Raw genomic sequence first — 27,114 nt, forward strand, 5'->3', positions numbered from 1 at the left:
TCCATATAGCTACAATGGAATGCAGCTTTGCCTAAAAGATCCAATTAACAAGATCAAACTGATAGAACTTACAAACACAAATGCTAGAACAAAAAAGTAAATCTTTATCAATAAGGGCATATTTGCAAATTAATATTTAGGAAATAGCTATGTAATTTAAAACTATGGTAAGTTAATGGCAGACTCAGCAAATTTACTTTAGATCTTCAGAACTATTCTTTCCAAAAAGGTAATTTTAGCAGTGAAAAACATTCTCCTGGATTTATCAAGGTAATTATACCAATATGTTGAGAGACAAATTAATAAACTATACAGAACAACTATGCTCATGAGAAAGAACTGACAGCTTAAAATGTATAAACCTATCTGCAATAAAAAATAAATATGGGAGAATAAAGGAACTCCATGCCACTTACATTGCACAATATTAAAATTTCTTTTTATAGTATACTATACCTCAAACTGAAAAAAAATGCTAGGAAGATAAACTATTATTGGAGCTAGTTTTCCTGGCTCTTGTATCACTAATTTTCTTCCCCATAAAGTTTATCTAGATTTTGCTACAATGACAAATGTTCAGTAACTACAAATGGTGGAAAGAGTGAGAATGTATTATGTCTGAAAACCAAAACCTCAGAATACTAAAGGTCTACTCAATGAATCACTGTAGACACTATTTGGAAATATTTCTCCTGCAATTTATTGGCATATATTCTTTATCTTACCTGCAAATGCAAGAGCCGCAACACCCAGTCCTACAGCTATCAAACTTCTTACCTATGGAAGAAAAAATGAGTATTACTTATGATGTAACATGCTGGGTTTTAAAAGTAAATCATTTTTAATAATGAGAATAATTACGTTACAATACTACATTTTCTTTAAGCTCTACTGTGACGACCAGGACTTTAAAAAATACGCAGTCTATGGGATTATATCTGCTGCTCACTGTATCAGCTAATTTTCAGTGAACTGAAATGATTCTAGATTTTCATATAATTTCCATATATTTGAATCCATTCTAACCGAGAGCTTTTATATTACCTATTGCTAAAATGTTTTCTATAGACAATTTTGAAGTAGGTTTGATATATTTATCTTCTATAAAGATAAAAAGCACCTATTTCCTCCTCCGTATTTTACATTTGCAATGTTCAACAGCATTTGCTATATTTAAAAATTTCATGAAATCTTACATCAATGTTTAGGAAAGAAGTCAAGCTTCCAAACTTAACAAAAACGATAAAAAATTCAAAAGTTAATGTCTACCCTTCTAGACCAGTGTAAAAATTTTAAAATAAGGGCCCAAAATTCAGAATGTCAGATATAAGCTAATTCTGATGAGAATTTATTTTAAATTGGCTATATACCCATATTATTCTGAGCTTTTCTCCTTAAACATCTTAGGAAACTATTAGTGTCGCAATAACAAAAGATTTGTGTGGCAAAGATCAACGGTAATCCTCAATATCTATTCTCTTTTTTTCAATAGGATCAGGAATTCCTGTTTTTAGCTAGATACATTTTTCCATGCCTCCTTTAGACTTAAGTATGGCTATGCTAACTAAGCGTTGGCTCATAAGATATAACCAGAGTAGTGTACGCAACTTCTGAGAAGTCCTACAGAGGGGTAGGGAGATGTCCTTCTCCTTTTCCATTTCTCCTTCCTGCTGGCTGGAATGCATACATTATTGCTGGAGCAGCCCTCTTGGATAAAGTAGGAAGAACAATGAGATGAAAAGACATTGGTTCCAGATGGAGCTGCTTTCCCACCCCTGAATTGCCTCTATTTATTAATACATGGGATAAAAATAAAAGTTCTATCTTCCTAAGCCACTATATTTTGGGGTTTTAGGCATTTGGAGCCAAAACAAATTCTAATGGCTACAAAATTAAGCAGTGAAACCGCAGAAACATTTTTGTCTGATAAGGATTTGAGAGGCAAATTCTGAAGAGTCGGCAGAGACTTTAAAAACACTAGCATAATCTCCCTAGGGAACAGAATGAATATACTTCTTCATCGGTGCAGACACAGTAAGATGGAGGCTGACACTAACGGGAGGCTAAAACCAAAAAGCCATTCAGCCATCGGCCTTCAAGTTCTGTAAGGAAATATACACCGAGTCATAGGAAATCAAAGTCCCAACCTTCAAGGAATGACTTTATAATGAGAAACATCAGGTTAGCAAGGGCAGCCTCATGAAGGTGATCTAACTTTAATACGCAAAAACTCTGCGAAATCTAGAGCCAGAGGACAAGATGAAGGACTTTCCTCTGGGCTTCTCTCCCCATCAGTTCCAGCTTTAAGTCACACCTTTTCACCAAGCAATGACATCAAGGCCATTTCAGTAATAGAAGATTCATTCCCTGGCAGAGCAGTGAAAGCCTAGAGCTACCTACCAGAGAGGCAAACGATCTTTAGGGTTCCTTTAAGGTTGTCTAGTCTGCCTGAAACAGGTTATTCCTGAACAGAAGATGTATTGATTTAAAGAAAATGTTCTGCTGAGGTATATTTTTGCCATTTTCTAGGGTTTCCCTGGTGTTATATATTTTGAGCTTTCTGGTCTTAGTCCAATCAAACTATTCAACTATTTCATATGTGAATTATATCTTCTTCCCTTACAATTTTGTTTATTCTTTCATCTCACTAGAAACACTCATCTTTGCCTACCCAAATCCTACCTGCTCTTAATACCTCAGCTTGAATCTGAAACACATGACACAAGTCATCTGCAACACAAAGCTAACGACACATATTCAAATATACATATAGAATTCCTCCGAATTAATAATAAAAACACAGACAACCAAATAGAAAATGGGCAAAAGACTAAAAGTCAGTGATTTCACAAAACACACACACAAAACTAAATGGCTAAAACATATGAAAAGGTGCTCAATTTCAAGAGTAACCAGAGAATACTAACAACAACAGAATGGTATAGAAATATTAATATCAGAATCTAAAGATCTGTAGCCTTTGTGGAACTTATTTTGTACAATGATGCATCCCAAGGGCATAGAAACAGTATCGACACCTCACAGGGTTATGTGAGGATAAAATATAAGAATATATGTAAAAGATTTAGCACAGTGACCTGGGATATGTCAAACAAACAGTAAATGTGAACTGCTTTTAATATTACCAATAAAAGCTGGGCACGGTGGCTCATGCCTGTAATCCCAACACTTTGGGAGGCCAAGGCGGGCAGGTCACCTGAAGTCAGAATTTCAAGACCAGCCTTGCCAACGTGGTGAAACCCCCATCTCTATTAAAAATACAAAAATTAGCTGGGCATGGGAGCATGTGCCTGTAATCCCAGCTACTCAGCAGGCTGAGGCATGAGAATCACTTGAACCTGGGAGGTGGAGGTTGCAGTTAGCTGAGATTGTGCCACTATACTCCAGCCTGGGCAACAGAGTGAGACTCTCAAAAAATAAAGGCTGGGCATGGTGTCTCATGCCTGTAATCCCAGCACTTTGGGAAGTCGAGGTAGGTGGATTACCTCAGGTCAGGAGTTCGCGACCAGCCTGGCCAATATGGTGAAACCCAGTACCTACTAAAAATATGAAAATTAGCTGGGCATGGTGGTAGGCTCCTGTAATCCCAGCTACTCAGGAGGCTTAGGCATGAGAATGTCTCAAACCTGGGAGGTGGAGGTTGCAGTGGGCTGAGATCATGCCTCTGCACTCCAGCCAGGGGGATAGAGCAAGACTCTGTCTCAAAAAAAAAAAAAAAATTTAAAAAGTTCAATAAAAATGACTACTATTTAATGAGTATTATAACAGAAGTTCAAAGTTCTATAACCTTTAAATATGTAAAAGTAACAGAAGATTCAGAAAAGTGTTTTTGAGGTAGCCTCTGGAAAATGAACTGGTCTTTGCTAGGTTAACTACCCCAGTTTTCCACATTTTGAAAAATGCACATTTGAAATATATAAGTCTCAGGCCGGGCGCGGTGGCTCACGCCTGTAATCCCAGCACTTCGGGAGGTCGGGATAGGCGTATCACCTGAGGTTGGTAGTTCGAGACCAGCCTGACCAACGGAGAAACCCTATCTCTACTAAAACTACAAAATTAGCTGGGCATGGTGGCACATGCCTGTAATCCCAGCTACTCAGGTGGCTGAGGCAGGAGAATCACTTGAACCCAGGGGGCGGAGGTTGCAGTGAGCCAAGATTGCACCATTGCACTCCAGCCTGGGCATCAAGAGCAAAACTCAAAAAAAAAAAAAAAAAAAAAATGGAAGAAAGAAAAATATAACGTATTAAAAAGCTGAGTTATTTTAATATCAAATTTTTATAGATTAATTTTTGCAACTTTTTACTATTTCAACCATTCAAAAGATGAAATAGTTGCCTCCAAAATTTCAAAGAGATTTTTATTTCAAGGATTAAAGTTTTGTATATAAGAAAACATTAAACCATCAGGCATTTGCTTGTTTTCCACTTTAAGAATACGTAAGGCTAAATTATTATTAACAATAAAAATTCAATTTGATTCAACAAATAAGTATTGAGCACTCTGTTGATTATTTCCATTTTTCTCCTGCCAGATCCATTTTCAAGTTTTATCTGCCTTGCTCTGCATCTCTACCTCACCTTATTTCTAGGGATTCACTTGCCATTTAGCTTCTGGTTTCACCAGTGAGAGGAAGTTTCAGCAGAAAAAGAAAGGGTGGAAGGAAAGAGAAATAATGGCATAATTTATTCCCCATTTCTTCCCTGCCTTGTTTCTTGTTTGGCCACAGCTTCTGTTAAGAAGGCTCCTCTTTCATGCCTAGAAGTCTTACTGAGTTCTGGAACATGATTTCTACCCTTGCCCTGTCACCTGGATGGATAACAGTTTCCAAGTGTTGCTAGTTCCTTAGTGATTCATCATCCTTTCTTGGTTATCTTAAACCATGGTCACACCTCTGCAAATAGTCCCTTCAAGAAACTATCTTCAAAAAAAAAAAAAATCCACCTACTACCAGGATCCTCACTGATGATCATCACTACATACCAGTCACTGTATTGCATGTGAGAGATGGGGCATGAAACAGGGTAAACTTGGCCCAAGGGTCTATTATCAAATGAGTCCTACATAGAAACTTGAACATGATAGGCAGGCTAATCTCCTAAATCTCTATGCTAACCTCCTAAAGATCTTGCTTTTTATCCTTATTACAACATTAATTGTACTTAATTAGTTAGATGAGTTCTGTCTTGATATTAAGGGAGGAGACCATCCCTCATATTGTCTTAGGCCCAATTTTTGCCTCCAAAGAAAGAAGAAGTAAAAACTAAAAGGCAGAAATGAAATCCACAGGCAGACAGCCCGGTGCCGCACCCTGGGCCTGGTAGTTAAAGATCGACCCCTGACCTAACTGGTTCTCTTATCTACAGATTACAGACATTGTATAGGAATGCACTGTGAAAATCCCTATCTTGTTTTGTTCCGATCTAATGGGAGCATGCAGCCCCCAGTCACGTACCCCCTGCTTGCTCAATCAATCACGACCCTCTCACGTGCACCCCCTTAGAGTTGTGAGCCCTTAAAAGGGACAGGAATTGCTCACTCGGGGAGCTCGGCTCTTGAGACTGAAGTCTTGCCGATGCCTCCGACCGAATAAACCCCTTCCTTCTGTAACTCCTTCTGTGTCTGAGGAGTTTTGTCTGCCGCCCGTCCTGCTACAATATAGTTTGAACATTTGTCCACACTCCTATCTCATGTGGAAACATAATGAGGTGGGGCTTGGCAGGAGCTGCTTGGATCATGGGGGCAAATTCAGTGGTGGAGGTAGGGCTTGGCAGGAGATGTCTGGATCATGGGGGCAAATCCCTCATGAATGGCTTGGGCCATTCCCTTGGTGATAAGTGAGCTCTCGCTCTGAATACAAATGAGATTTGGTCATTGAAAAGTACTTGGCACCTCCCACCACTCTCCCTCTCTTGCTACTGCTTTCGCCATTTGAAATGCCTGCTCCCACTTCACATTATCTTGCACCACCGTGCTGTTATATGGGCTGAAAGGGGTTTCCTCACTATGCAAGGGTCCTTCATCATTAATGCCTCTTTAATAAAAACCCCTCTCAAAGCTGCTTTACTTCCAAAGGAAGCTGGAGTCATTCACTGCAAAGGCCATCAAAAGGCATCAGATCCCATTGCTCAGGACAACGCTTATGCTGATAAGGTAGCTAAAAAAGCAGCCATCAAAAGGCATTAGATCCCATTGCTCAGGACAATGCTTATGCTGATAAGGTAACTAAAGAAGCAGCTAGAGTTCCAACTTGTATCCCTTACGGCAGCTTTTCTCCTTCTCATCTAGCCACTCCCACCCACTCCCCCACTGAAACTTCCACCAATCAATCTCTTCCCACACAAGGCAAATGGTTCTTGGACCAAGGAGAATATCCCCTTCCAGCCTCACTGGCCCATTCTATTCTGTCGTCATTTCATAACCTCTTCCACGTAGGTTAGAAGCCGCTAGCCTGCCTCTTAGAACCTCTCATTTCCTTTCCATCGTGGAAATCTATCCTCAAGGAAATCACTTCTTAGTGTTCCATCTGCTATTCTACTACTCCTCAGGAATTTCTCAGGCACCCTCCCCTCCCTACACATCAAGCTGGGGGTTTTGCCCCCATCCAGGACTGGCAAATTGACTTTATTCACATGCCTTTATTTAGTCAGGAAACTAAAATACCTCCTGGTCTGGGTAGACACTTTCACTAGGTGGGTAGAGGCCTTTCCCACGGGTCTGAGAAGGCCACTGCGGACAAAATTCCTCAGTTTGACCTTCACACTTCTATATAGTCCAGTAACAGACCAGCCTTTACAAGTCAAATCACCCAAGCAGTTTCTCAGGTTCTTGGTATTTAGTGGCTCCTGGTTTTACCTCAAATTGCCACCCTTAAGTCTCTCTAAGTGGATAGAAGACCTTCAGTGACAAAGTACACTCCAATACTTTCACCCTGATGAAGTCCTATTCTTTACTTTTATACTTACCCTTATTCTGGTTCCCGTTCTTATGCCACCTCTCCCCAGTCATCTCCACCACACTATCAATCTCACTCTCCTAGCTGTTTCTAATCCTTCTTTAACAAATAGTTGCTGGCTTTGCATTTCTCTTTCCTCCAAAATCATCGAGGCCTCGACTTACTCACTGGACTCTGTTTATTTTTAAATGAAGAGTGTTGTTTTTACCTAAATCGATCTGGCTTGGTATATGACAACATAAAAAAACTCAAGGATAGAGCCCAAAAACTCTCCAACCAATCAAACAATAACGTTGAACCCCCTTGGACATTCTCTAATTGGACATCCTGGGTACTCCCAATTCTTAGTCCTTTAATAATTCTTTTTCTCCTTTTATTCGGACCTTGTGTCTTTCGTTTAGTTTCTCAATTCATACAAAACCGCATCCAGGCCATCACCAATAATTCTATGCGACAAATGCTCCTTCTAACAACTCTACAATATCACCCCTTACCCCAAAATCTTTCTTCAGTTGAATCTTTCCCACTGTAGGTTCCCAGGCTGCCCCTAATCCCACTTGAAGCAGCTCTGAGAAACATCGCTCATTATCTCTCCATACCACCCCCAAAATTTTTCGCTGCTCCAGCGCTTCACTACTTTGTAGTGAAGAGGAATGTGAGGCCTCTGAGCCCAAGCTGAGCCATCATATCCCGTGACCTGCACGTGTACATCCAGATGGCCTGAAGCAACCGAAGATCCACAAAAGAAGTGAAAATAGCCTGAACTGATGACATTCCACCACTGTGATTTATTTCTGCCCCACCCTAACTGATCAATGTACTTTGTAATCTCCCCCACCCTTAAGAAGGTTCTTTGTAATTCTCCCCATCCTTGAGAATGTACTTTGCGAGATCCACCCCCTGCCTGCAAAACACTGCTCCTAACTCCACCACCTATCCCAAAACCTGTAATAACTGATGATAATCCACCCTTTGCTGACTCTTTTTGGACTCAGCCCGCCTCCAGCCAGGTGAAATAAACAGCCTTGTTGCTCACATAAAGCCTGTTTGGTGGTCTCCTCACACGAATACTCAGAAAAACACAAATAAATATATCACAAAAATCTGTATACAATTTGAGGGGATTCCGTGGGTTTTCTCGAAGTCTTTCAACTCACAAGCTCCAACATAAGAATCTTTCTTTAGGCCGGGCGCGGTGGCTCAAGCCTGTAATCCCAGCACTTTGGGAGGCGGAGACGGGCGGATCACGAGGTCAGGAGATCGAGACCATCCTGGCTAACACGGTGAAACCCCGTCTCTACTAAAAAATACAAAAAACTAGCCGGGCGAGGTGGCGGGCGCCTGTAGTCCCAGCTACTCGGGAGGCTGAGCCAGGAGAATGGCGTGAACCCGGGAGGCGGAGCTTGCAGTGAGCCGAGAACCGGCCACTGCACTCCAGCCCAGGCAACAGAGCGAGACTCCGTCTCAAAAAAAAAAAAAAAAAAAAAAAAAAAAAAAGAATCTTTCTTTAAAAAGAAACAAATCCTGGGTGCGGTGGCTTACGCCTATAATCCCAGGCCGAGGTGGTCAGATCACCTGAGGTCAGGAGTTCCAGAGGAGCCTGACTCTACTAAAAATACAAAATTAGCCGGGCGTGGTGGCACATGCCTGTTGTTAGGCGGGAATCTAGACCCAACATGGCGGCGTTACCCGGCCTAGCATAGCAGGCCCTTTGTTCAAGACTTCCTTTCCTCTTTGAACACACCCGCAGACTTGCCTAAGTCTGGGCAACCACACTCCCCCATGACCTGCAGCTCACCTGCATTCCACAAGTTGGTATAACAGTTTCCAAAGACCCCTTCCTCATGACCCTTACTCGATTCCTGCTCTAGTAGTTTCAAGACCCCCCCCAGGCCCTGTTTGCACAACCAGCTTCCCTACCTCTCAGGCTATAAAAAGCCCCTACCCTCCTCCCTCAGCCCTCAGCCCACGCCTTTGGACCGAGGAACCTCGCCCGCAAGCCCTAATAAAAGGCTATTCTCACTGCCATTTGCCTTGTGTCTTCGTTCCGGTTCGGCTCCAGCCTCAGTTTACCTTTACACCTGTAATCCCAGCTACTCAGGAGGTTGAGACAGGAGAATCGCTGGAACCCGGGAAGCGGTGACCCAAGATCGCACCGTTGCACTCCAGCCTGGGGAACAAGAGCAAAACTCCGTCTCCAGAAAAAAAGAAATATAAATATATGAGCTCACTGAAGTCAGAGAGGATCTCTCATTCAATTTTCGACTCCTAGAGCACAGCAGAAGACCTGTCACATATATTTCACTTTTCATTCATTCAATAATATAACCAAAAACTTTAATTTTTAAATAATAAAATTAATAGACTACTTGTAAAGACTTACTTTACAGAAAGAAAAAGGCCTTGTAACCTTTAAAAACAACAAAAAGAGAAAAAAATGGTGGAGGAGGCTGGACTAACTTCCAGCTCCCACTCAGACGCACAGAAACAGCATGTGGAGACTCACATCATGAACTTTTGCTCCAACAACTACTCCAGAAACATACCAGGAAAACCAAAAGAATTCACAGACCCTTTGAAAGAAGCAGCTTGCCGTTGCAAACTCCATGAGACAGCAGAAAAACTGTTAAGTGCCCGAAGTGTGAGAGGAGGAAAGTCTGCCTCTGAACATGCATCCTCACTGGGGAACCTGAAAGTTCCAGAATCAGTAGAATTTAACCTTACCTACAGCTGAAATGAATTTGGAGTGCTGAGCGAAAAATAAAAGTAGAAGCAACAGCAGGAACCGCCCTATAAGCACTCCGGGTCCCCAGGGAAGCCATTTCTGACTTTTATCTCACAGGGGTCCTTCGGGAAGCCTGCCATTGGAATTAGGGAAGGACCACAGGTAGAAGGAAACTTCCAGGTGAACTTCGTAATAATTTTAATTGCACGTGAATTTTCCTGGGAAGAATCGAGAAAGGGGTGGGAGAGGGTCAAACAGGAAGTGCAGATATGAACACAGAAGATGCAGCATGCAGGGAGCCTGAAAGCCATGCTTGCTTTCTCAGTGTGAGGCTGGTAGCCTGGGGCATGTTCCCAGGGCTGAGAACCACACCCCCATGCCTTCACAGTTTCCTTCTACCTGTGGTCCTTCCCTAATTCCAATGGCAGGCTTCCCGAAGGACCCCTGTGAGATAAAAGTCAGAAATGGCTTCCCTGGGGACCCGGAGTGCTTATAGGGCGGTTCCTGCTGTTGCTTCTACTTTTATTTTTCGCTCAGCACTCCAAATTCATTTCAGCTGTAGGTAAGGTTAAATTCTACTGATTCTGGAACTTTCAGGTTCCCCAGTGAGGATGCATGTTCAGAGGCAGACTTTCCTCCTCTCACACTTCGGGCACTTAACAGTTTTTCTGCTGTCTCATGGAGTTTGCAACGGCAAGCTGCTTCTTTCAAAGGGTCTGTGAATTCTTTTGGTTTTCCTGGTATGTTTCTGGAGTAGTTGTTGGAGCAAAAGTTCATGATGTGAGTCTCCACATGCTGTTTCTGTGCGTCTGAGTGGGAGCTGGAAGTTAGTCCAGCCTCCTCCACCATTTTTTTCTCTTTTTGTTGTTTTTAAAGGTTACAAGGCCTTTTTCTTTCTGTAAAGTAAGTCTTTACAAGTAGTCTATTAATTTTATTATTTAAAAATTAAAGTTTTTGGTTATATTATTGAATGAATGAAAAGTGAAATATATGTGACAGGTCTTCTGCTGTGCTCTAGGAGTCGAAAATTGAATGAGAGATCCTCTCTGACTTCAGTGAGCTCATATATTTATATTTCTTTTTTTCTGGAGACGGAGTTTTGCTCTTGTTCCCCAGGCTGGAGTGCACAGTGGCCACAGCAAGCCCTGCCCAAGGACAATCTAAGCTCAGACAAGCCTCACCCTTCCCCAACCTGGTGATCCTTCTCAACACACTGCTGCCAGCCCCCACCACCAACCCACCATGCAGCCAAAAACAAAGGACATAATCTCTTGGGAGTTCTATGTCCCCACCCATCAGCTGAAAAAAACAAATATTTGCCGGGCGCCGTGGCTCAAGCCTGTAATCCCAGCACTTTGGGAGGCCGAGACGGGCGGATCACGAGGTCAGGAGATCAAGACCATCCTGGCTAACACGGTGAAACCCCGTCTCTACTAAAAAATACAAAAAACTAGCCGGGCGAGGTGGCGGGCGTCTTGTGGTCCCAGCTACTCGGGAGGCTGAGGCAGGAGAACGGCATAAACCTGGGAGGCAGAGCTTGCAGTGAGCTGAGATCCAGCCACTGCACTCCAGCCTGGGCGACAGAGCGAGACTCCGTCTGAAAAAAAAAAACAAAAACAAAAACAAAAACTTACCCAGGTGACCTTAGGGCAAGCTTGTATCCTCCCATACTGCCACAGCTGATTCTCTCTTGAAAGCTCCACCTACTGACTAGAGGCCAACTAACTCAAGCCATTATAGCAATCCTGGCTAACCGGAGGTCCTGAGTCTGTCCACGTAACAACTGCACTGCTAGTACATCCAGTATTCAAGAAAACCAGTTCAGTAAACAAAACTACATAGAGTCCACTTCACTGCTATGCTACCTCCACTGGAGAAGGTGCTGGTATCTACAGGTGAGAGACTCAAACACAGATCACATCACAAGACTCTTTGCAGACACTCCCCAGTACTAGCCCAGAGCCTAGTAGCTCTGCTGGGTGGCTAGACCCAGAAGAGCGGTAACAACCACTGCAGTCTGGCTCTCAGGAAGCCCAATCCTTAGAGGAAGGGGGAGTGCACCACATCAAAGGATCACCCCATGGTACAAAGGATCTGAACAGCAGCCTTTGAGCCCCAGATCTTTCCTCTAACATAGTCTACCCAAATGAGAAAGAACCAGAAAAACAATTCTGGCAATATGACAAAGCAAGGTTCTTTAACATCCCCAAAAGACCACACTAGCTCACCAGCAATGGATCCAAACCAAGAAGAAAGCTCTAAATTGTCAGATAAAGAATTGAGAAGGTCGATTATTATGTTACTCAAGGAGGCACCAAAGAAAAGTGAAAAAATACAGGATATGGATTAAAAATCTCCAGAGAAATAGATACCATAAAGAAAAAACAACCACAACTTCTGGAAATGAAAGACACACTTATGAAATGCAAAATACATTGGAAAGTTACAACAACAAAATCAAACAAGTAGAACAAGAGCGAGACTCCTCAAAAAAACAAAAAAATTAAAAAACAAGTCTCAATAAATTTAAGAAAATCGAAATTATATCAAGTACTCTCTCAGACCACAGTGGAATAAAACTGAAAATCAACTCCAAAGGAACCCTCAAAACCATGCAAATACATATAAATTAAATAACCTGCTCCTGAATGACCTTGGGGTCAACAATGAAATCAAGCTGAAAAATAAAAAATTCTTTGAATTGAATGACATTAGTGACACAACCTATCAAAACCTCTGGGATAAAACAAAAGCAGTGCTAAGAGGATAGTTCATAACATTAAATCAAAATGTATGTAATACATCAAAAATTCTGAAACAGCACAACAGACAATGTAAGGTCACGCCTCAAGGAAAAAGAGAAACGAGAACAAACCAAACCCAAACCCAGCAAGAGAAAAGAAAGAAGGATCAGGGAGTAACTAAAGGAAACTGAAACAACAACAACAACAAAACAAAAGTGAAACAAAAGTGGTTTGGTTCTTTGAAAAGGTAAGTAAAATTGGTAGACCCTTAGATTAACCAAGAAAACAAGAGAAGAAGATACAAATAAGCTCAATTAGAAATGAAATGGGAGATATTGAAGCAGCCTCATTGTCTGGGGTAAATACCAACGTTCTTGGTCGAATGGTCAAGGAGATAGAGGTCGTGGACACACACTACACACACAGAACTTGAGTTTGGAGCAGGAGTTTAATAGGCAAAAAGAAAGAACAGCTCTCCCTTGCCAAGAGGGGTCCTGAGCAGGTTGCTAAGTTGTAGTAAAAATGTAAGGGTTTTTATAAATGGGCTAGTGAGGAGGGGATTAGTGGCAGGTGGCGTGGGCGGTGCCAGTGAGGAGGGGATGTCTTATCCTCCTAGGGCCTGATGATTTAGTTGGGACCAGGTGTGTTATCTGTATAGCGCGGAGTTTTTTCATTTTTTTTTTTTTTAATCAGCTCTCACTTCATTCCTGGATCACATGGGCAGACTTAGTCTGTGATGCTTTCTTTTGCTTATCTGGGAGGGAGAGTTTCTGTGTCTGTTCCCAGACATCTTCTTGCAGGTGCAGGCATCCCCCCAGCCCCCCAACGCTCCCCCCAACCACCCCACCTCTCCCCCCCGCCCCGCCCCGCCTCCCCAAGTCCACTTTTAGCTTCTCTATCTTGGTGTCCTAAAGGGAAGGGAATGTGCTTATTAAGGCCCACTGTTTTTACTGGGGCCCATTGTATGAGTGTGAAGTTTGGTGATTACCCAGGAGACTCCCCGCCCTCCCCCTGTGCTCCAGTGGTTTATCTGTGATTTACAGCCTGATCTTTCAGGCTGCTTGTTGTTAGAGAAGTTATTTCTTTGAACTGCATGAGGTTAGAAGGGAGCTATTTCTGAGCTGTTTTATATTAGAAGGAAAGTTTTCTGCTGGGGACTCCCTTCTCCCTGTCTACCCAAATACTTTATAACAATATTACAACCAATACCACAGAAATAAAAAGATCATTCAAGAGTACTATGAACACCTTTACATGCACAAACTAGAAAACCTAGAGAAGATGGATAAATTCCAGGAAATATACAACCCTCCAAGATTAAACAAGGTAGAACTAGAAACTCAGAACATACCAATAACAAGAAGTGAGACTGAAATGGTAATCAAAAAAATTGTCAACAACAACCAAAAAGTCCAGGACCAGATGGATTTACAGCTGAATTCTGTCAGACATTCAAAGAAGGACTGGTGCCAATCCTACTGAAAATATTGCAAAAGATAAACAGGGAATCCTCCCTAGATCATTCTTTGAAGCCAGTTATCTCCCAAATACCAAAACCAGGAAAGGGTATAACAACAACAGCAAGAACACCTATAGACCAAAATCCCTGAGGAACATGATGCAAAAAACCTCAGCAAAATACTAACCAAACCCAACAGCATATCAAAAGGATAACCAACTATGATTAAGTAGGTTTCATACCAAGGGATGCAGAGATAGTTTACACACATGAGTGAATAAATGTGATATACTAAACAGAATTGGAAACAAAAATCACCTGATATCTCAACAGGCACAGAAAAAGCATTTGACAAAATCCAGCATCCCATTATGATTAAAACTCTCAGCAAAATCAGGACAGAAGGAACATACCTTAGGGTAATAAAAGAAAAACCCACAGCTAACATAATACTGAATGGGGAAAAGTTGAAAGCATTCCTATTCAACATAGTCCTGGAAGTCCTAGCCAGAGCAATCAGACAAAGAGGGAAATAAAGGGCATCCAAATTGGTAAAGGAGGTCAAACTGTCACTATTTGCTGAAGATATGATTGTATACTAGAAAACCCTAAAGACTCCTTCAAACATCTCTAGAATTGATACATGAATTCAGCAAAGTTTCAGGACACAAAATTAATGTACACAAATCAGTAGCTCTGCTATACACCAACAGCAACCAAACTGAGACTCAAATCAAGAACTCAACCCCTTTTACAATAGCTGCAAAGAAAAAACAAACAAACAAACAAAATACATAGGAATATACCTAACCAAGGAGATAAAAGACCTCTACAAGGAAAACCATCATACAAAAGACTGCTGAAAGAAATCACAGACACCACAAATGGAAACACATCACATGCCCATGGATGGATAGAATCGATATTGTGAAAATGACTCTACAGCCAAAAGCAATCTACAAACTCAATGCAATTCCCATCAAAATACAAGCATCATTCTTCACAGAGCTAGAAAAAACAATCCTAAAATTCATACGGCACCAAAAAAAGAGCCCACATAGCCAAAGTAAGACTAAGGAAAAAGAACAAATCTGGAAGTATCACGTTACCTGACTTCAAACTATACTATAAGGCCATAGTCACCAAAATAGCATGGTACTGGTATAAAAACAGTCATATAGGTCAATAGAACAGACTAGAGAACCCAGAAATAAAGCCAATTACTTACAGTCAACTGATCTTCCACAAAGCAAACAAAAACATAAAGTGGGGAAAGGACACCCTATTCAACAAATGGTGCTGGGATAACTCGCAAGCCACATGTGGAAGAATGAAACTGGATCCTCATCTCTTACCTTATACAAAAATCAAGTCAAGATGGATAAATCTAAGACCTAAAAGCATAAAAATTACAGAAGATAACATCAGAAAAACCCTTCTAAACACTGGTTTAGGCAAAGATTTCATTAAACAACCTGCTCCTGAATGATCAAAAAGCCAAAAGCAAACGCAAAAAAACTAATACAAATAGATGGGAACTAATTAAACTAAAAAGCTTCTGCACAGCAAAAGAAATAATCAGCAGAATAAACAACCCACAGAGTAGGGGGAAATCTTTGCAAACTATGTATCCAACACAGGACTAATATACACAATCTACAAGAAACTCAAACCAATCAGCAAGGAAAAAACAAATAATACCACAAAAAAGTATGCTAACGGTGGGGCACGCTGTCTCATGCCTGTAATCCAGCACTTTGGGAGGCCAAGGCAGGCAGATCACCTGAGGTCAGGAGTTCGCGACCAGCCTGGCCAACATGGTGAAACCCTGTCTCTACTAAAATACAAAAATTAGCCAGGTGTAGTGGCACACACCTGTAATCCAGCTACTTGGGAGGTTGAGGCAGAAGAATCACTTGAACTCAGAAGGCGGAGGTTGTAGTAAGCTGAGATCACACCACTGCACTCCAGCCTGGACAACAAGAGTGAGACTCAGTCTCAAAAAAAAAAAAAAAAAAGTAATGCTAAAGACATGAATAGACAATTCTCAAAAGAAGATACACAAATGGCCAAAAAACATGCAAAATGCTCAACATCAGTAATTATCAGGGAAATGCAAATCAAAACCATAATGCCATACCACCTCACTCCTGCAAGAATGGCCATAATTTAAAAATCAAAACATAGGCCAGGCATCGTGGCTCACGCCTGTAATCCCAGCACTTTGGGAGGCCAAGGCAGGCAGATCACAAGGTCAGGAGATCGAGACCATCCTGGTCAATATGGTAAAACCCTGTCTCTACTGAAAATACAAAAATTAGCTGGCTGTGGTGGACCGTGCCTGTAATCCCAGTTACTCAGGAGGCTGAGGCAGGAGAATCGCTTGAACCAAGCAGTCAGAGGTTGCAGTGAGCTGAGATCATGCCACTGCACTCCAGCCTGGGCAACAGAGTGAAACTCTGTCTCAAGAAAAAAAAAAAAAAAAATAGATGTTGGTGTGGATATGGTGGTAGAAATGTAAACTAGTACAACCCCTATGAAAAACAGTACAAAGATTCCTTAAAGAACTAAAATTAGAACTACTGTTTGATCCAGCAATCCCACTCTTGGGTATCCATCCAGAGGAAAATAAGTAATCATATGAAAAAGATACTGCACATGCATGTTTATAGCAGCACAATTCACAACTACAAAAATACGGAACCAGCCCAAATGCTCATCAGTCAAAGAGTAGATAAAGAAAATGTATACACACACACACACACCGTGAAGTACTACTTAGCCACAAAAATGAACAAATAATGGCATTTGCAGCAACCTGGATGGAGTTGGAGACCATTACTCTAAATGAAGTAACTCAGGAACGGAAAACCAAATATTGTATGTTCTCATTTGCAACTAGGAGCTAAGATATGAGGACGCAAGGCATAAGAATTGATACAACAGATTCTGGAGACTCGCAGAGCAGATAAGGGGTGGGAGTGAGGGATAAAAGACTACACACTGGGTACAGTGTTCAGGTAATGAGTACACTAAAATCTAAGATGTCATCACTAAAGAACTTATCCATGTAACCAAACAACACCTGTTCCCCCAAAACTTATTGAAATAAAAAATAAAATAGCTGGGCACAGTGGCTCATGCCTGTAATCCCAGCACCCTGGGAGGCTGAGGTGGGTGGATCGCCTGAGTCAGGAGTTTGAGATCAGCCTGGCTAATATGGTGATACCCCATCTCTTATACTAAAAATAAAAAAATTAGCTGAGCATGGTGGCAGATGCCTGTAATCCCAGCTACTCGGGAGGCTGATACAGAAGAATCGCTCGAACCTGGGAGGCGGAGGTTGCAGGGGGCTGAGATGGCGCCATTGCACTCCAGCCTGGGCAACAAGAGTAACACCCCCTTAGTCTCAAAAAATAAATAAAAGAAAAGAAAATACCAAGAAATAAAAACAATAAAAAGAAACCCACATTAGGTAGATCACTAGAGTAAAAAAGGATGTTCAGTAAATAACCAAAATTGTGCAATCAAATCTTACTTATCCACACTAAAACGATAAAATACAGCACAGCTAATCAAAAACCCATTTATTTACTGGAATTAAAATTTCTTATTCAATTTCAAATCAAGGCTGAAGAAAAAAATTAAAATCTTAAAAATTCTCTATTGAAAGGGTTTAATCTAAATTACTTTTCTTTGTATTTTAATTTGATATTAAAATAAAACTTTTTGAGCATGAACCATTGATAGTAAACAAACAAAAAACATTAAGAAGTTGAAATCGACTTGAAATTTTTTTTAAAATCATGTATCCTATACAATCAGATTTTGCAATCTGAAATAAGAATAAAAGTCTTCACTTTGGGAGGCTGAGATGGGAGAACTGATTTAGCCCAGGAGTTTGAGACCAGCCTGGGCAACACAAGAAGACCCTGTCTCTACCAAAAAAAAAAAAAAAAAACTTAGTTGGGTGTGGTGAGGTGTGCCTGTAGTCCCGGACACTTGGGAGCCTGAAGTGGAAGGATTGCTTGAGCCCAGGGTATTGAGGCTGGAGTGAGCTGTGATTATGCCACTGTACTTCAGCTTGGTGACAGTGAGACCCTGTCTCAAAAAAACTAAAAAAAATTTTTAAATTTTAAAGGAAAGAATAAAAGTCCTTATAAAGTTTCCTGTGGAAATAGTAAGACTGTTAGATCTACAAACAATTAAAACTGGCCGGGCACAGTGGCTCACACCTATAATCCCAGCACTTTGGGAGGATGAGGCAGGTGGATCACCCGAGGTCAAGAGTTCAAGACCAGCCTGACCAACATGACAAAAACCTCATCTCTACTAAAAATATAAAAAATTAGCCAGGTGTGTTGGCAGGTGCCTGTAGTCCCAGCTACTCAAAAGGCTGAGGCAGGAGAATTGTTTGAACCTGGGAAATGGAGGTTGCAGTGTGCCAATATCATGCCATTGCACTCTAGCCTGGGCCAGAGCAAGACTCTGTCTCAAACAAACAAAACAACAAACAAACAAAACTTTAATTGGCCCAGAATAATATGAACTGTTTCCTAGAAAAAAGTTTACCTACTACCTAACATTTTTTTATTCACTAAAAAGCCATTGGTATCTCTTTTCAGACACAGATTTCGTGAGTTGTAAAACAATAACAATTCTCCTCAAACTTCCACATATGTGAATGACTCAAACAGGAAAAAGAAACTAGTTTCCAATGCAGAAAACAGTAGTATAAGAGAAAGGGAGTCAATCTAAGTCTAAGTAAGTAACTCACACAGAACTCCTGACCATACCTTTCTTTGGCTTTAATTTTTAAAAATAACATCTAAAACACACTGGGTTTTTTGAATAACCTATGGTTTACCTGGCATAACTGTGTAAATATCAGATAATTCCATTAACATGTTCTCTATTTTACTATTGTTGGAAAAAAATTAGCATGCTTTCTTTTTCTTTTTTCTTGAGACGGAGTCTCACTCTGTCGCCCAGGCTGGAGTGCAGTGGCCAGATCTCAGCTCACTGCAAGCTCCGCCTCCTGGGTTTAGGCCATTCTCCTGCCTCAGCCTCCCGAGTAGCTGGGCCTACAAGCGCCCGCCACCTCGCCCGGCTAGTTTTTTATATTTTTTAGTAGAGACGGGGTTTCACCGGGTTAGCCAGGATGGTCTGGATCTCCTGACCTTGTGATCCGCCCGTCTCGGCCTCCCAAAGTGCTGGGATTACAGACTTGAGCCACCGCGCCCGGCCCAGCATGCTTTCACCACTATGCTATTTCTCATTTACTAAACTTCAGTATCATATCCTTGGGCTAAGAGGATCTGTATCTTGTTTCTTTTATATGCACAACACCGTATCTGATCCAGTTGTAAACACGGAGATGTACTTCAATTTTTATTCTGAATGTTTTTTAAACAATGATGCTTTAAAACTGCCAGTAACAGAATGAGAAAAAATGACATTGAAAAGACAGTAGTAAAATGGTGAATCAGGCATTGTGTTAGTACCACAGCTACACTCATTTTCTACCAACTAGGCAATAACCAGGTTAAATGTCAAAAACTGTTCACGTGATTAGACAAACAGAATAGCACATCTGTGAATTCTGCAGAAACAGAAAAACGTTGCTGTTTCTTTGACTTAGGAAAAATTGAGATATGAAAATAAATCAGGAAGTACGATGTTAAAAAGTTAAGTATATTCCTGTACCCTAGTATAGGCTAAAACTGCCGTAAGTGTCACATATCTGTAGCAGTGGATGATGAATGTGGATGCCATGAGGCATGTTTTTTTTTTAATTCTTATTTATTTATTTATTTATTTATTTATTTTTTTTGAGACGGAGTCTTGCTCTGTCACCCAGGCTGGAGTGCAGTGGCCAGATCTCAGCTCACTGCAAGCTCCGCCTCCCGGGTTCACGCCATTCTCCTGCCTCAGCCTCCCGAGTAGCTGGGACTACAGGCGCCCGCCACCTCGCCCGGCTAGTTTTTTGTATTTTTTTGTAGAGACGGGGTTTCACCGGGTTAACCAGGATGGTCTCGATTTCCTGACCTTGTGATCCGCCCATCTCGGCCTCCCAAAGTGCTGGGATTACAGGCTTGAGCCACCGCGCCCGGCCTTAATTCTTTTAAAAAAAAAAAATCACAAGGCTGCCTTAGGCAAGTTTTACTTTTGAAACATTTTCTTTGAAGATTCAGACGTTATGGCTTTAAAAAGTAGCTAACATTTTCTAGGCCTGCAGAAAATCTAAATAAATTACTGGGTATATTTTTGTTGTTGTTACACAAAATTAGGGTAGCACATACTTCTACTTATAGAACAAGCTGATCTTTCCATAAATACATGCACATATATACTTAAAAATGAAACCGGCCGGGCGCGGTGGCTCAAGCCTGTAATCCCAGCACTTTGGGAGGCCGAGACGGGCGGATCACAAGGTCAGGAGATCGAGACCATCCTGGCTAACCCGGTGAAACCCCGTCTCTACTAAAAAATATAAAAAACTAGCCGGGCGAGGTGGCGGGCGCTTGTAGTCCCAGCTACTCGGGAGGCTGAGGCGGGAGAATGGCGTAAACCCGGGAGGCGGAGCTTGCAGTGAGCTGAGATCTGGCCACTGCACTCCAGCCTGGGAGACAGAGCGAGACTCCGTCTCAAAAAAAAAAAAAAAAAAAAAAAAAAAAAAATGAAACCAGTTACAAATGCCACCAAAAAAATTATTTTACAACTGGTCCAGCATGTTTGGGAACAGTGGTCTCTATGTAAGAAAAACCAAAAACCTAACATTCTACTTATGTCAAATTTAGAAATTTAGTTTTAACAATCTTGTCATGGTCACTATGGGGGAAAAAATGATATATATTCAAAAATCAAATTTATGTGATATGGGACAAGGGTATTCAAGTTTTTTGGGTTTTGTTTTGAGGCAGAATTTTGCTCTTGCTGCCCAGGCTGGAGAGTAATGATGCAATCTCGGCTCACCACAACCTCTGCCTCCAGGGTTCAAGCAATTCTCCTGTCTCAGCCTCCCCAGTAGCTGGGATTACAGGCATGAGCCACCATACCATGCCTAGATAACTTTTTTTTTTTTTTTTTTTAGTAGAAATGAGGTTTCTCCATGTTGGTCAGGCTGGTCTCGAACTCCCGACCTCGGGTGATCCACCTGCCTTGGCCTCCCAAAGTGCTGGGATAACAGGCGTGAACCACTGTACCCAGCCTAAGTTTTTAAAATTCATGACTTTAGAGTACACTTCTCAAAAATTACAAAAAGCATAGCTTTCATTGCATTCTCTGTGACCATATACAATGCATGAATATTTTGGATTTAAAAACTTCCAGGCATATGCATAATAGCACTGCAGAAAGCAACAGATGGCAAATTGTCAGCGAAATAATTGATTGGTTTCAAAATGGTGGCAGAGTTACCACAGAGAATCCTCGTCCTAGACTGCTAGGTCTAGCTAAAGAAAAATCTTGTGTTCTCACTAAATAGCATCATTACACAATTAGTTTCTGATGCCCGCTGGCCCTTCAAGCCTATTCTGTACCATCATCTTCCTCATCATTAATTAGTACCCTTTCCCATTCCTCATGGCTCTTACTAAACTTTTACTTTCTACATAAGCCTTCAAGTTTTTCATCCATGCAGCAAGCATGAGCCCCTTACACTTTCTACTCCTTCGCACCTGAATGCTATGTAAGGGGCTGCTATGGAAAGTCTATGGGGTTCAAGTTAATCAGGCCTGGGCTCCAATTCCAACTCAAAATTCTGCGATCCTAAGCTATTCTCTCTGGGCCCATTTCCTCATCTATAAAATTAAGATACAAATACCTGTATCGTAATATGCTCATAATGATTCAAACAAGGTCATGAAAAATGACCAGCACCTATGTGAACGTGACAGATATTCCATGTTGGTCCTTTTTTCATTCTCATATTATTTACTCTTACTCCTTCTGTTCCTCTCTGCTTTACTCCTCCTGCGAAATCTTACTCAGCAATCAACTTCAAGCTCATCTTCTTAATAAAGCTTTCTTCACTCACCTCTCACCCAAACAAAACTCTTCAGTACTCCATAGTACTCAGCAGATCTTTCTACTGTAATATATGTTACATTAGTTAATACTCGTTTACCTATTTCAAATCCCTCCCAACATGTAGGCTTCTGGAGGTAGGGACTGTGTTTTATTTCTTCGGACTTCCAAAATCTAGCAAAGCATCGTTTTCTAAAAGTTTGTATAATGACATGATCTTAAGAAGCTTTCCCACTGTTAAGGGCAGGTCTTTGTTCTTAGAGCTCCCAATATGGGGCGGGCTGCTCCCAAGATGGCGGCAAGCCCTTTGTTCTCTGACCTGGGGTTCTTGGCCTCAAAGATTCCAAGGAATGGAACCTTGAGCCATGCAGTGAGTGTTAATAGCTCTATTAGAAGCCGCGAGTGACGGAAGAAAACCGTGGAACCCAGCAACCAGTGTTCAGCTCGATTAGGACAAACCCAGGCACTTAGCCTGCAGGAACCAAGGAGAGCCTTTAGCCTGATCAGGTGCGGCAACGGGCACCTCCCAGGATCAGAAACACAGCGGACATCCTGCCAGATCTGGAGGGGTGGAAGTCAGCGGCAGGTCTGCGAGGGCAGCAAACAGCAGTGGTGGAGGGCAAGCTAAAGTTCAGCTCGAACCATAACAAACACGGATCAGAAGAGTGTGCAGCTGCAAGATTTAATAGAATGAAAACAGCTTCCGTACACTGGGAGGGGACCCAAAGGGGGTTGCCCACTTCCTGTTCGAATGTCTGGGTTTATATCCAGATCATTGTCCCTCCCCCTGTGCTCTCAAGTAATACATGATTTGACTATTTCTTTACCTCCTGCTTTTAGCTTAATTTGTATTTTAGTGACCCCTCTTTACTACCTGATTGGTTGGGTGTGAGCTGAGTTACAAGCCCCGTGTTTAATTAAAGATAGGTGCGGTCACCTTCCCCAGCTAGGCTTAGCCGGCCTAGGAAATCCAGCTAGTCCTGTCTCTCGCCATCACCCAGATGTCTCTTGTAGCTCATATTATATGTGTACTACACTGGTGACTGAAATTATGTTTTGAAATGGGAAAATATAATGGACAATGCTAGTTAAACTTAATTAAGCATCTAACATATGGTCATGCTTCAAAATATCCTGGACCAGGTAAATATATCCAAAAGTCTCACGAAAGACAACGAAAATAAAGTTAGGACCTTACGTCTGGTAAATTTCCTTACAAAAAAAAAAAAAAAATTAAGATAATCCACAGGTTATGTGGAAAACATGAAAGAGTAACTAATTTGTTAAACAAACATTAAGAAAAATAAACTTCCAGGCCGGGCACGGTGGCTCAAGCCTGTAATCCCAGCACTTTGGGAGGCCGAGACGGGCGGATCACGAGGTCAGGAACCATCCTGGCTAACACGGTGAAACCCCGTCTCTACTAAAAAATACAAAAAAAAACCTAGCCGGGCGAGGTGGCGGGCGCCTGTAGTCCCAGCTACTCCGGAGGCTGAGGCAGGAGAATGGCGTAAACCCGGGAGGCGGAGCTTGCAGTGAGCTGAGATCCGGCCACACTGCACTCCAGCCTGGGCGACAGAGAGAGACTCCGTCTCAAAAAAAAAAAAAAAAAAAAAAAAAAAAAAAAAAAAAATCTCCTGCCCTAAAATCTTCAAGTCAATATAAATTTCACAGACTTTCATATCTAAATTGAATTAATCTACAATATACCCTACCCTTACCATTATTGTTCCACAGACAAAAGCAAGTACATTTGAACTTCTCCCAAAACACGAATTCCCATGAAAGCCTTACCTTACGGAAAAAAGAAAGGCAAAGCTAAATACATTTCTAGTTGCTGTTTTTAAGTTGCTTAATTTCTCTTAAACCACAAGCAAGCATTAGTATCTATAGCAAGACTAGTGAGTAAATAAAAGAGCAAAACAACAAAACAAAATCAAAAGCCAAACATGTTAAGAAACAAAACTCTTAGGCTTACCCCAAATGAATGCTACTCCACTCTCCAGTATAATTAACAAAAAACTCCTCAAACTTAAAACTTCACTATAGATAATGATTTTTGGCCGGGCGCGGTGGCTCAAGCCTGTAATCCCAGCACTTTGGGAGGCCGAGACGGGCGGATCACGAGGTCAGGAGATCGAGACCATCCTGGCTAACACGGTGAAACCCCGTCTCTACTAAAAAATACAAAAAACTAGCCGGGCGAGGTGGCGGGCGCCTCTAGTCCCAGCTACTCGGAAGGCTGAGGCAGGAGAATGGCGTAAACCCCGGAGGCGGAGCTTGCAGTGAGCAGAGATCCGGCCACTGCACTCCAGTCTGGGCGACAGAGCGAAACTCCGTCTCAAAAAAAATTAATAAATAAAAAATAAATAGATAATGATTTTTTAAGAATAATCTTTTTCACACTGTCAGAAAAGGTCTAGAATAAGTAAATAAATAATAAAAAGAATGATCTTTTTTAAGTACTGTTTTGCATTTACTCAAAATAATGGTGTGAATCATGGCTCTACTTTCTCATAATATAAGAAACTTTTGAAGTCGGGCATGGCAGCTCACACCTGTAATCCCAGCACTTTGGGAGGTCAAGGTGGGTGGATCAACTGAGGTCAGGAGTTCGAGACCAGTCTGGCCAACATGGCAAAACCCCGTCTCTACTAAAAATACAAAAATTAGCTGGAAGTGGTGGCACAAACCTGCAGTCCCAGCTACTCGGGAGGAGGCTGAGGTGGAAGAATCGCTTGAACACCGTACGCAGAGGTTGCAGTGAGCCAAGATTGTACCACTGGACTCCAGCTTGGGCGACAGAGCAAGACTCCCTTTCAAAAAATAAAAATAAAAAAATATAAAAAGCAACTTTTTTTGTTCATATTAAACCAAAATGTGATTAAATGTAATTGGTCAGAAAATCTTGTCCCCGTCATCAACCATGTCCTTCCTGACAGCCTGGAGAGCACCTGGAGCCCCTGAACTCATCACAGGCTTGCCAAACCAGGTTGCATATTTGGCTTTAAGTTCTCAAACCCACGTACATGGTGACAGTTAATTTTATGTGTCAACCTGGCTACACTATGCTTACCCCGTTAGTCAAACACTGACCTTGGGGTTGCTATGAAGGTATTTTGGAGATGTGGCTAACACAGATGGAGTTTATCTCTGATAATCTATCTATGTGGGCCAATCTATATGGACCAATCATTTACAAGGATGTAAGAACAAAATTCAAGTTTCTCTGCAGAAGAAGAAATACTGCCTCAAGAATCTCATCCTATCTGAAAGCTCTCAGACTGTGGGCCTGCCCTACAAGTTTTAGACTTGCCAGCTACAGCACCACAGCTGGTCCCTACCCTATGTGGCACCATGATATTTTTTCTCAAAATAAGCTCTCCCTCTTTTGAATCTGCTGGCTTTCAGTTTGGGGGCTGGAGCACTTGAGTCATATCCCCCCCATCCTAGTTGACTCTTAATGACTCCTAGACACTCAGTCACACACTTCTCCCCTCAATGCCTCTTAATGCATTTCTGCCCTTCTGCTTCACCACCCTTCATATAAAGATGTTATGATTGATCCCTGTCCCTAACACAGGAGACTACCTGCTATATATTGCTTCTCAGCTACTAAGAAGGAGGAAGAAACAAAACTATAGTAGTCCTCTCTTACAGTTTTTGCTTTCCATGGTTACAATAACATATTTCCAGAGAAGGAGAGACCATATTCCCATAACTTTTATTACACTATAGCTATTATTATTCAATTGTATTATGTTACTGTTAATCTCTTACTGTACCTAACATAAATTAAGCTTTATCATAATTATGTATATATAGGAAAAAACATTGTATATGAAGGGACCAGTACTATAGGAAAAAAATACCATATATGTATGTAGGGTTCAGTACTATCCATGGTTTCAGGCATCCACTGGTGGTCTTGGAACATAGACCCCACAGATAAGACGCGGCCTACTACACTACAGACAGGCAGGAGGATTAAGTAAACATCCAACCGTGAAAGACGTCAATGTTAGTGTTATGGTCTTACCTATTTAAATATCACCACCTGACTACTTCCCAGCTTACTGCTCCATTGTGATCCCAGGTCACACTTCAAAACTTCCCTCCCTCACCATGCTATGAACCTCTAGAAGGCAAGAGGTAGGCTTCATTCACCTTTGTATTCCCAGTATATAGTATAGGCTAAATAAAAGTTAGCAGTTAATTGAATGCATGGATATATATGGATGGAGAGACAGTAAAACAGACAGCTGCTGGCCAGCTGACTGAGCACTCTGCTTCTGAATCAGATTGCTTCTTAGAAGAGTGGAGGTAAAACTGAAGCATAGGGTCAAGGTTAGGCCAAGGAGGGAAATGTGAGGATACAGGGAGAGAACAAAGGTTAGATGTCGAATTCTGACTGAGATTCTGCCCTCAACTCACTGTTACCTTATGTTACTGCCATCTAGTCTATATGTGTGTTGGGAGGTAGGGATCATCTACAAAATGTTAAATACCTATAGAATATGTTAAAAACAGACTAGGCCGGCAGAATATTTTAAACACAGATTAGACCAGACAACATGTAAAATATAAAGTCAACTTCCATCTATATAACATTATGGAGTCATTTCAAGATGATAACCAGGTAACAGGTTATTACCCCCACAGATAAACAGGTAAGTCAAAAAGAGACGAAAATTTCAAAGCCAAAACCAAATTGTAGTTGGAAAATTAAGCCAGAAAAAATATTTTAAAAAGACTTCAGCATTTGAAAGAATTTGTTAGGATGAAAGAACTACAGTAGGCTCTATATCTTTGCTTTGTGGGGCTTGATGGCTGGCACATATGTCAAGTCTAGTAATGCAACTTCTGAGAATTGTTCTTTGGCCTGAAGCTTCAGATACAGCTGCTCTCAAAGGTTCAGTCTTCTGGGCAGCTCAAGGTTCATTTGAGTCTGGGGTGATAATTCTTTAACTTGCTCATCCCTGCTATTTAATTCACTAGTCCTAAATGTATCTCCTTTTTTTTTTTTTTTTTGAGACTGAGTCTCGCTCTGTCGCCCAGGATGGAGCGCAGTGGTGTGACCTCAGCTCACTGAAAGCTACGCCTCCCGGGGACCACCAATTCTTCTGTCTCAGCCTCCTGAGTAACTGGTACTACAAGCACACACCACCACGCCCGGCTGATT

General features: G+C 41.6%; 1 protein-coding gene across 1 annotated transcript in view; it reads right to left on the reverse strand.

The window, feature by feature from the left end:
• The window catches only part of DNAJC15 (DnaJ heat shock protein family (Hsp40) member C15), an 87,115-nt gene that overhangs the window by 43,477 nt on the left and 16,524 nt on the right, over positions 1-27,114 (reverse strand). The window contains exon 2 of the mRNA XM_010368067.2: positions 726-777. Within this exon, the coding sequence (XP_010366369.1) occupies positions 726-777 (52 nt within the window). The remainder of the gene's footprint in view (positions 1-725; positions 778-27,114) is intronic.

Source organism: Rhinopithecus roxellana, chromosome 18 (assembly GCF_007565055.1).
Source record: "Rhinopithecus roxellana isolate Shanxi Qingling chromosome 18, ASM756505v1, whole genome shotgun sequence".
In the NCBI taxonomy this organism is placed as follows: domain Eukaryota; kingdom Metazoa; phylum Chordata; class Mammalia; order Primates; family Cercopithecidae; genus Rhinopithecus; species Rhinopithecus roxellana.